This window comes from Salvia hispanica, chromosome 4 (genome assembly GCF_029641045.1).
Source record: "Salvia hispanica isolate PSC_SH4W2 chromosome 4, Shi_PSC_v1, whole genome shotgun sequence".
In the NCBI taxonomy this organism is placed as follows: domain Eukaryota; kingdom Viridiplantae; phylum Streptophyta; class Magnoliopsida; order Lamiales; family Lamiaceae; genus Salvia; species Salvia hispanica.
The window spans coordinates 21937952-21947590 of NC_142695.1; the positions used below are offsets into that span (position 1 = coordinate 21937952).

At 33.3% G+C, this 9639-nt stretch overlaps 1 protein-coding gene across 1 annotated transcript; it reads right to left on the reverse strand.

Annotated features, from left to right (window-relative positions):
* Positions 1-376: 376 nt before the first annotated feature.
* LOC125193537 (amino acid transporter AVT1J-like) lies at positions 377-5323 on the reverse strand. Its single transcript, XM_048091360.2, has 3 exons — positions 5073-5323; positions 1067-1662; positions 377-985 (listed from the first exon to the last, which is right to left on the reverse strand). Exons 1-3 carry the CDS (start codon positions 5239-5241, stop codon positions 464-466), a joined length of 1287 nt encoding a protein of 428 aa, XP_047947317.1. The 5' UTR covers positions 5242-5323; the 3' UTR covers positions 377-463.
* Positions 5324-9639: the final 4316 nt, after the last annotated feature.

Genomic DNA, 9639 nt, shown 5'->3' on the forward strand with positions numbered 1-9639 from the left:
TGCTAGGGAAGTTGTAAGGAGTTACAATACTCACAATTTGTAAGCGTGTGGAGCATAGAACCATTAATCGAAATCTGGACGATCTACATAGTGTTTAAGGTGATCGTCAAATTTAACTACCCAATATTTCGACATTTTTCCTCTTTTAAAAGTGGTTTGTGTTTTGTACCACAATCACTGCTAATCCTATTTCAAAATTCAACGTTGCCTCCATCATAAATCAAATTACCTAGGTAAAGTTCGTGTCTTTTTTATGCACACCCATCTTCATTAATTTTTGCACTACTATATTCATTCACACAAGCTACATCAAGCTAGAAAACTAAAGAAATTTAATAAACCCTAAACCCTAATCACATGATATTCATTAGCCAGCTAACCAAAATAATCAACACATTTACAAGAATAAGGAATAATTATATCCATTATAGTGAATACACAATCATCAGATTAGAAAACACAATCAAAATGGAATCAAATGGCTCAAAATCTCCAACAAAGCTGTATAAGTACCAACTAGAAGCACAATAATACCAATCACTATAATCCCACACAACACAATCAACTCGCTCCCGATTCTAACATAGATCCCCGAGATCTTCATATAGCACAAGCAAGGCAGTATGATTGAGGCCGTGACGCTCAGAAACGCCCCCACCAGTGACATTAGATACCCGAAGAAAGGCACAACCAAGGCCACAAATATCGTGCTCGCCACCAATGCAGTCCTAATCAATATGCTCCACCGTCTACTACGCCCCACCAAGAATCGCCTCTCGAGAGTTTTCACAATTGGACACACCATCAAAGCATACTTAGCCAATGGATTGACCAACGTAGTATAGATGGCTACTTTGGAACTGACCAGGTTAGTAGGGAGATTCAATGTCACCTGAGACTGCACCTTTGACCCGAACATCAGATACCCTAGGACAGCCATCGAACCATAGCTCATGGTGCAATAAAGGAAGCATACGAGCAAAACCTGCAACCATCATATATGTCAAGATCAATGACAAAAGTACTACCGTTGTTGGCGCCAAAACTAACTGTTTCATAACCTAACCTTAGAAAATTGCTTTTGGTTTCTCATGGAAGTGTACAACGTTGGAAAAACCGGATGTGCGCAGTAACAGAACGCATATAGGCTAATCGCGGTAGGGATTCCTCTGCTCTGAAACATAGTGCCCTGCTCCTGAAATCCGATGCCATCAAAAACAGCAGACCACAGAACAGAAGCGATGAGCAAAAAGGAAGCGACTACTCCAGTGGCAGATATGTAAGAAAGAATGGCCATGTTGTCCAGCCACACAGTAGGTAGCACTATGAGTCCAATGATGAGAACGAAGGCTTGCTTCCCGGTTACAAAATCTCCTCCAAAGGCCGGAAATAAATTTTGTAGATTATCGCCCTCAAGAATCACAAAACCGGTTGCCACAAGATACAACTCCATGTTCATTGTTACTGCTACGAACATCCTCCCAGTCGACCCAAATGCTCGCTCCCCTATATCGGGATAGCTTCGAATGCTTGTGTCCAAGTCCATGCATCTTTTGATGAGTAGAGATGTGTAGTAGGCGCAGCCGGCGATTAGGAAGAGCAGTAACAAGCTCAGCCATCCGCCTGATGATAGGGCATAAGGAACTGAGAGTATTCCTACGCCTGAAAATTAAAAGTCAGGTCAAAATTCGTAAAATCGGATGGACATTTGCGATTTTAAATAGTACTCCGTCCCTACCCGATTAAATGAATCACTTTGATTCGTCACTGGTTATAATAATTTATTTGACTTTGTGATAAAAATGATCGAAAAAAATAGTGAAATGTGTGACCCATTTTTATATAGTTTTATACTACATCCGTTCCTTCATAGTTGAGTCATTTTTGCATTTCAGGAAATTCCCTCATAGTTGAGTCATTTCCATATATAGTAACGTTTTCCTCTTTCTTACTTTACTCTCTCATACTTTATTCTCTCTACTTTATTCACTTTTTACTTTATTCTCTCTATCTTTTTTCTATTTCTTACTTTTATATCTATTTATTTAACACATCCAAGATTCATTTCTTAAATTTCGTGTCGAAAAGTTCCGCCTCAACTATAAAGAAACGGAGGGAATAATAAAATATGATAGTACTCCCTCCGTTTCGCCATAGTTGAGGCGAAACTTTTCGGTACGGAGTTTTAGAAATGAATATTGGGTGTGTTAAATAAATAGATAAAAAAGTAAGAGAGGTGAAAAGGTAGAGAGAATAAAGTATAAAGTGAATAAAGTAGAGAGAATAAAGTAAGAGAGAGAAAAGTAAGAAAGAGAAAAAGGTATATAGAAATGACTCAACTATGAAGAAACTTCCTGAAATAGAAAAATGACTCAATTATATAAAAACGGAGGAAGTAATAAATTAGTGAAACGTGACATTCACTTACTAAAAATGAAGAAAAAAAAAGTCAGTGGATCATTTAATTGACGCTATAAACTTACAAAATGGGTAAAGTAATCATGAAGAGATGTATATATTTTATAATTAAATTACAGACATACTATTGTTCAATAAAATTTGGATATTATGAATTTTGGCCCAGAGTACATCAGTATATTGGCATCTAGCTCAGAAAAATTAGAACAAATGAATACGAACAGAATATAGACCTGAAAAATATTTTTCCAATTCTAAAAGATCATCAAACTATTGTTATTTTGCTTGTCTTGGAAAAATCACCAAACTATTGCCCCACCAAGATTTTTTTTGCCTCCATAGATCAACTATATTTTGAATAAAGCCCAAAGGACATTATGTAACCCAGACTATGTGATGGAATAAACTTGGCATGTGATCACATTCCACGTTTGTTATGCCTAATGGTAATGTGACCAGTCCACTCAGTGTCGGTGCCCCATTCTCTATTTTATCCTATTTAATGGTTGATTGTCTAATGCATATAAGCATTACCAGACTATAGATAGAGCAACATAGACCAAGTTAATATAATTAATGCTTCTTTTTTAATTTACAAATGCCTCTCTCTTTTTTAGTTGATTGACTCTTTATTAGTAACTTTTTATTCCCATTTAATAACCGAGATCATGGAAGTACACCAAAAAAACTAACTACCAATTGTTAAAATATTAGTACTGTCTTAAGCTTTTAAACAAAAACAATAAGCATTAACCAAATCGGAGTTATTCTAATTTCTTCACCAATCAATTCGATCTGAAACTGATAATTTAAAATTTAAATGATTAACAGAGGAAGTATAACTTTAAAGTGTGTCAAGTAGTATGGAACAGAGAAAACAGTGTGGAACAGAGGAAGTATAACTTTAATCTCAATACAAGATCATAAGACCATGTTTATTGGTGGAGACAGCTACATTTTTTTCATAGATATCGCACTATATTATCATACTTTTTTTGAACTAAAATACTTCCAAATCCAAAACTATAAGATCTACTATTTGTTTATATTTTTTTCATGAGAGAGAAAATCGACACTTCAGCTGCACTTGATAAATTCATTTTTGTTGCATTCCTCCAAGAGAAATAAATGAACTTACTCATGGAAAAAGAGAATACTCCATAAATAATTCTTATAGCGTGTAAGATATTTTAATTCAAAAAAATGCAAATGTTATTCCAATAGTATTATACCAATGTTAAGTTGACGTTTCCTAGTATTCTAAGAAATAGAAACCACAGATGGTATTAATGCAATATCTAAAAATAATAATATTCTCTCATAAATATTATGATTGTCATGACAAAGAAATATAATGTTATGTATGACACACAGCACACCCATCGTACTCAAATGGATAAATGAAAGGTTGGAGATAAGAATGTCTACCTAATCCATGTAGTATTTCATAATGGGGCTTAACCGGACAGAGTTAGTTGTATACTTTCGAAATTAAAGGACATATTCAAGAGTCAAGACTCAAATGTTGAAGCTACAAAACTGGTTCATCCCAAACTTTTTAAAAGCCAAAAAGTAAATTATGAAAATATGAATTTTCTCGACTATCCTTTCCTTTTGCGGCACATTACATGTTGGAATTGTAGTCAATTTAAAGTACGTTGGTTTCAAACTTAATTAGCTATTTTTATTTTGTCCAGTGCCGTTTTACCAACTTGTTTTAAACTAATTGTCTGTCACATCAACATGCAATTAGTGGGAAATACGCTGAAAATGGAAGGATGGGAAAGTTGAAAAAAAATCTAATTTTCGTGATTTATTTTGAAAAGTAGGTGATTATCAAGAATTTGACAATTATTAGAAATTGACCATTCGCTCCTTAAAATGTCTCATAATAGGGGTTATCCTAAGCCAATGTGAAATAGAATTTAAGAATTTTAATACGTTCCCAACACATGTGGGCCTCATAATGAACATTAGACTTCCACACATGGGTTGGACAAGAGAAAAGACAAGAGAACCATCATCAATATAGCCCCAAATGAACTTCAGACATTAACTCATGAGATAGAAGATAAACAGATTCATTATCGACTTGGCCACTTTAATACCACATTGCAAATGAATAACTTATTCCCTTAAAAGGGCCAGTAAGAGGGACGAGTTATCCACATTTGTATAGACAAGACAAGATCATCACCAATTCGATGTGGAACGGAATTTAGAGATTTTTAACACGCCTCCGCACATGTGGGCCGGAGTGAACATCAGACTTCCATACGTAGTTAGACAAGACAAGAGATAATAAAAACACCATTATCGATATGGCCAGAAATAAACATCGGACTTCCACTCAAGAGGTAGTTAAGACATAAAGAGATTCATCGTCGATTTAGGTCCAATTTTAATATCATACTATTAGGAATGGATCACTCACCCCCTAAAAGACTTTATAAGAAGAGAGGTCCACAATTAAATGAGATGAGATCGTGACCGAGCTAACGTGTGACTGAATTTAGAAATTTTTAACAATAACCTTGGCAATTTGGCCTATATTTCACATACTTCAAACTAGGAAATATCAAAATCCAAACAAAGTTCAACTTTATGAGAAAAGTAGAAAACAAGAGAAAAAAGGTAACTGTAGTATAAAGAACCTGAAAGAGCATTGACGCCGTTGAAGCAGGTTTTGAAGAAAGATGTTGACCCCAAACCGGAGTTATGGTGGCCGAGTTGGTGTTGGTGAGCTGAATCAGCCTCTCCATTATCTGCCAACAATGGTATTCCGATCGACAGGTCGTCGTCGCCATCTACTGCAGCCTTCATCGGAAACAGCTGCTGATTTAGGTGAGCAATTTTTTTCTATTTTTATAGTATTATTATTTATGTGAGAAGCGATATATATTACAAATGCATTTATTATTTATAGAGACACGAGAGAGTGAAACAAAACGTGAAAGAATGTAAGTAAAGGTCGATTTTATTTATGCTTCACGCCTAATAAATAAATTCGGCCCAATTAAAATTGGTTATGTTTGTACTGCCTATATTTTAAATGATAATGATATGAAGTGATGGCCATACAGTCACGAAAATAGTTGACTTTTATTACTCATTCGGACGAATTTTTAACAAAATAGTACTCCTCGCACCCAGATATTGTCTCATTTTGACCCATCTCATAATAAAAGTCACATTTTATTTTTATCATAATGTTCCACATTTCATTCACTCACATTTTATTACCATAAAATTAATATAAAAAAGTAGGTGACATAACTTTTCCAACCCAATATTTTTTAATACATTTCTTAAAACTCGTAACCACAATAAAAATAACTCCTATTGTGGGATGGAGGAAGTAAAATATAATAACCACAACATAAACATTTATAATGGTTAAATTTTATTGCACCCTTGGTCCCCAAAAATTTATCATCATTTAACCTAACAGTAGTGTTTTAAAAACCGGACCGGATCGACCGGTTTGGCCGCGAACTGGTGATCAGTCCGGTCCGATTCAAGCATATAAACCGTATGCACGTTGGGCCGTTTTAGACCGATAAAACCGGGTGGTCTGGCCGGAAACCGTGAACCGGTTTGGCCGGTTTTACTATTTTCTACTCTTTTTTTTTCCGAAATTGAATTGTTGCTGCCAAAAATCTCTCTTCCCCATCCCATTGGATTGCTATAAAATGGGAAAAAATAGGAGAAAAAAGAGATTGAGCGTGAGTTATGCCGTTGTTGCTTGTCGCCGGCGAACCAATAGTATCAGTTCGAAACAGACAAAAGAAGAGAGGAAGTGAGGAAAAAAATGTGTAGTGAAATTGAAAAGAAAAAGAGAGAGGTGGAGAAATTCTAATTCTATGTAATTGAATGACAGTGAGATAGGGAGAAAGTTCGTGAAGAGCAATGTTTTAAAAACCGGACCGGCAAGCGAACCGGCGAGGCTACTGGTTCACGGTTCAACTAGTACAACCGGTCGAACCATCGGTCGAACCGTTTTACTATAGCATTTATATATATATGAGTATATAATTAAATACATATTTATTATAAAACACTTGGTTTCAAAACATGTAAATAAACAAGCATTAATGCAATATATAATTTAATTTTAAATAATATATAAATATAGATAAAGCATATATATACCAATTCTTAACGAGTAATACTAGTAATGTAAAAATACATATTCATATGTTTATTATACTATGTATTAATTTTCATGGTATGAACACTTCTCCCATTATATATTCTTATTATTTTATTTTCAATCTAAGCATTAGTAATTAAAACTATATTTTGAAAGTTAATTAAGATTTATTAATTTTAGTTATGATATAAAATATGTATATAGCTTTTAATTATACATATACAATTAGTATATAATTGATAGTTGATATATTATGAAGTAGTACATATTAATAAAACAAACTACATCCCACATTGAAAAAGTAAAGGCAAAAGATTGTAAAAGATGACTATAAAACAAGCTTTTCATTCCACATTGAAAAATGAAAGAACAATCTTGTGAAATACTTCTATAAAGAAAGACACAAATGATTTTTTAAGCTAGTTTTTATAAATTTCATAGGCCCAATACAAGTATGAGCTAATATGTAATGAAAGTTTAGTCTTAATTTTTTTTAAATTGATTTTTAATTCATTTTTAAAAATAAAAAAAATTTGGTAACTGGTTCGACTGGTTCTCCGTTTGTGGTCTAATCGGCCGGTTCACCCGGTCCAAAATGGTTCAATGCTCTACTGGTTTTATATGGTGAATCGGACCGGAGAGGTCACTGATTCACGGCCGAATCAGTCCGACCGGCCGGTCCAAACCGATTTTTAAAACACCGGTGAAGAGGCTGTTGTGAAATTAAAAAGAATGAGAATTTGAGATATCAAGAGAGCAACCATTATTAATAAGAAAGAATAAAAATTAAAAATCGTCCACCTCCTCAGCTCCTCCTGCAACCTGCAACAGAAGTGACAACCATTGACCACTCATCTTCTACCCATAAAGTGGAGAGTCACGTGACTCACTTTGTCAAATACTAGTACTATAATAATTACTCTCTCCGTCCGCGAATAAGAGTCCCGTTTTTTCATTTTAGTCCGTCCGCGAATAAGGGTCCCAGTTCACTTTTACAATAAATGGTAATAGGGTCACACCTTCCACTAACTCATTTCACTCACATTTCATTTAAAACTAATATTTACACGTGGGACCCGTATTCCACTAACTTTTTTCCACCTACTTTTCTTAACATTTCTTAAAACACGTGCCGCCCATGAATGGGACTCCTAATGGTGGACGGAGGGAGTATATCTTAATTTAATATGTACTCCCTCCGTCCCGGCTAAGATGACATATTGCTTAGCCGGCACGGGATTTTAGGAGTTATTAGTTAAAGTGTTTAATTGGAGAGAGAGAAGGTAGGTGAAAGTATTAAAGTAGAAAGATAAAGAAAGATGAATATTTTAATAAGAGTGAGAAAAAGTGGTTGAGTGTATTAATTGGAGAGAGAAAGTTACCAAAAAAGGAAATGTGTCATCTTAGTTGGGACAGACTAAAAAGGAAAACGTGTCATCTTAAGCGGGACGGAGGGAGTATATTAAATATATAATATAATAAAATATATTTAAATAGTAATACGGTTCGACCGGTGGTTCAACCGGTCGGACCAGTTGAACCGTGAACCAGTAGTCTTGTCGGTTCGCTCACCGGTCCGGTTTTTAAAACATTTTACGGATTTTAAAAATATAAAAAAATGGGGTTAGAAAAAAAGTTAATGAAATGTTGATCTTACTTTTATACTATTTTTTTTTAAATTTTATAATAAAATGTGAGTGAAAATGAATTAGTGGAACGTGAGGTTCAATATAATAATAAAAAAAAAGTGAAAAGTGACAAATTTTCAAGAATAAATTTTTTTAATCATTATAGTTTTAGAATATTTAATAAATAATGTAAACATGCGTCAATAAATTTCTTAATGAACAAATTCGAGGAGATACTATTTAATCATAATTTGTTACAAAATAATCAGCAAAAAATTACTACCTTCATATTTCTATCACTATTAAATATAATGGCAGTTTAATAGAAAAAGAAAGATAATATAATATAATAAAAACATACTTAGTATATAGTTAGTTATATTTTGTCATACAACTCTATGAATTAATGAGTTATCTACTCTAAAATAAATTAGTGTATGTAGAGTTGTGATATATGCGAAGTTCAATTTTATTGCAGAGTATCGAACCAAAAATACAAATGTCATTTATAGTTATCACGATGGTTATTATTATTATTTTTTTTAGTGATTTTAGAATGATTACTTAAATTTATCTAAAAATAACCTCAAATTTAGAATTTTTTAAAATGATTTAAAAACTTAACATTGACATATCCATATGTGATAGTAAATAATTTTTTATCATCAGATTGGCAAATCCCATGATTAAGATTTGGCCTACGTTTTGGTATTAAGATCAATTCTTATTTCAGATAAATTTAGAATAATATGATAGGATTAAAATGCATCCTAATTTTATATCAAAACTAAGGTCAAATATGAACCTTTATATATAAAAATGGATGGTGGAATCTAGAGTTTTCGCTCGACATTAATTACATGTGAATACAAATATTAATTAGTAAAATGGTCCGATTGATAGTTGTACTCCCCTGTTCCAGAAGATGACACATTTTCTTTTTTAATTTGTCTCACTCAAGATGACTCATTATTAAAAATAGAAAAAACATATCTCTATTTTATTCACTTTCTCTTACTTTATTCTTTTCACCTAACATACAAAATAAAACTGCATAAAATCTCGTGCCGCCCAAGGAATGAGTCATCTTTCATAGGACGAAGGGAGTATTATATATGCATATAATTCGAAAACACATATTTTATTGGCATTACATGCACTGCACTTAAGACATTACTCCCTCCGTCCCACTTTAGGAGTCCCGGTCACTTTTGCACACTTATTTTGTTGCACACTGGCACAATTCGACGCTAATCCTGTTTCAAAATTCAATGTTACCTCCATCATAAATTAATTATTATTAAGTAGTTAAGGTTCGTGTTTTTTTTAATGCACAATTCACACAGGCTACATCAAACTAGAAAACTAAATAACTTTTATTATTAGTTTCATCTTAATCACATGATATTCGTTAGACTGCTAACCAAAATTATCAACAAA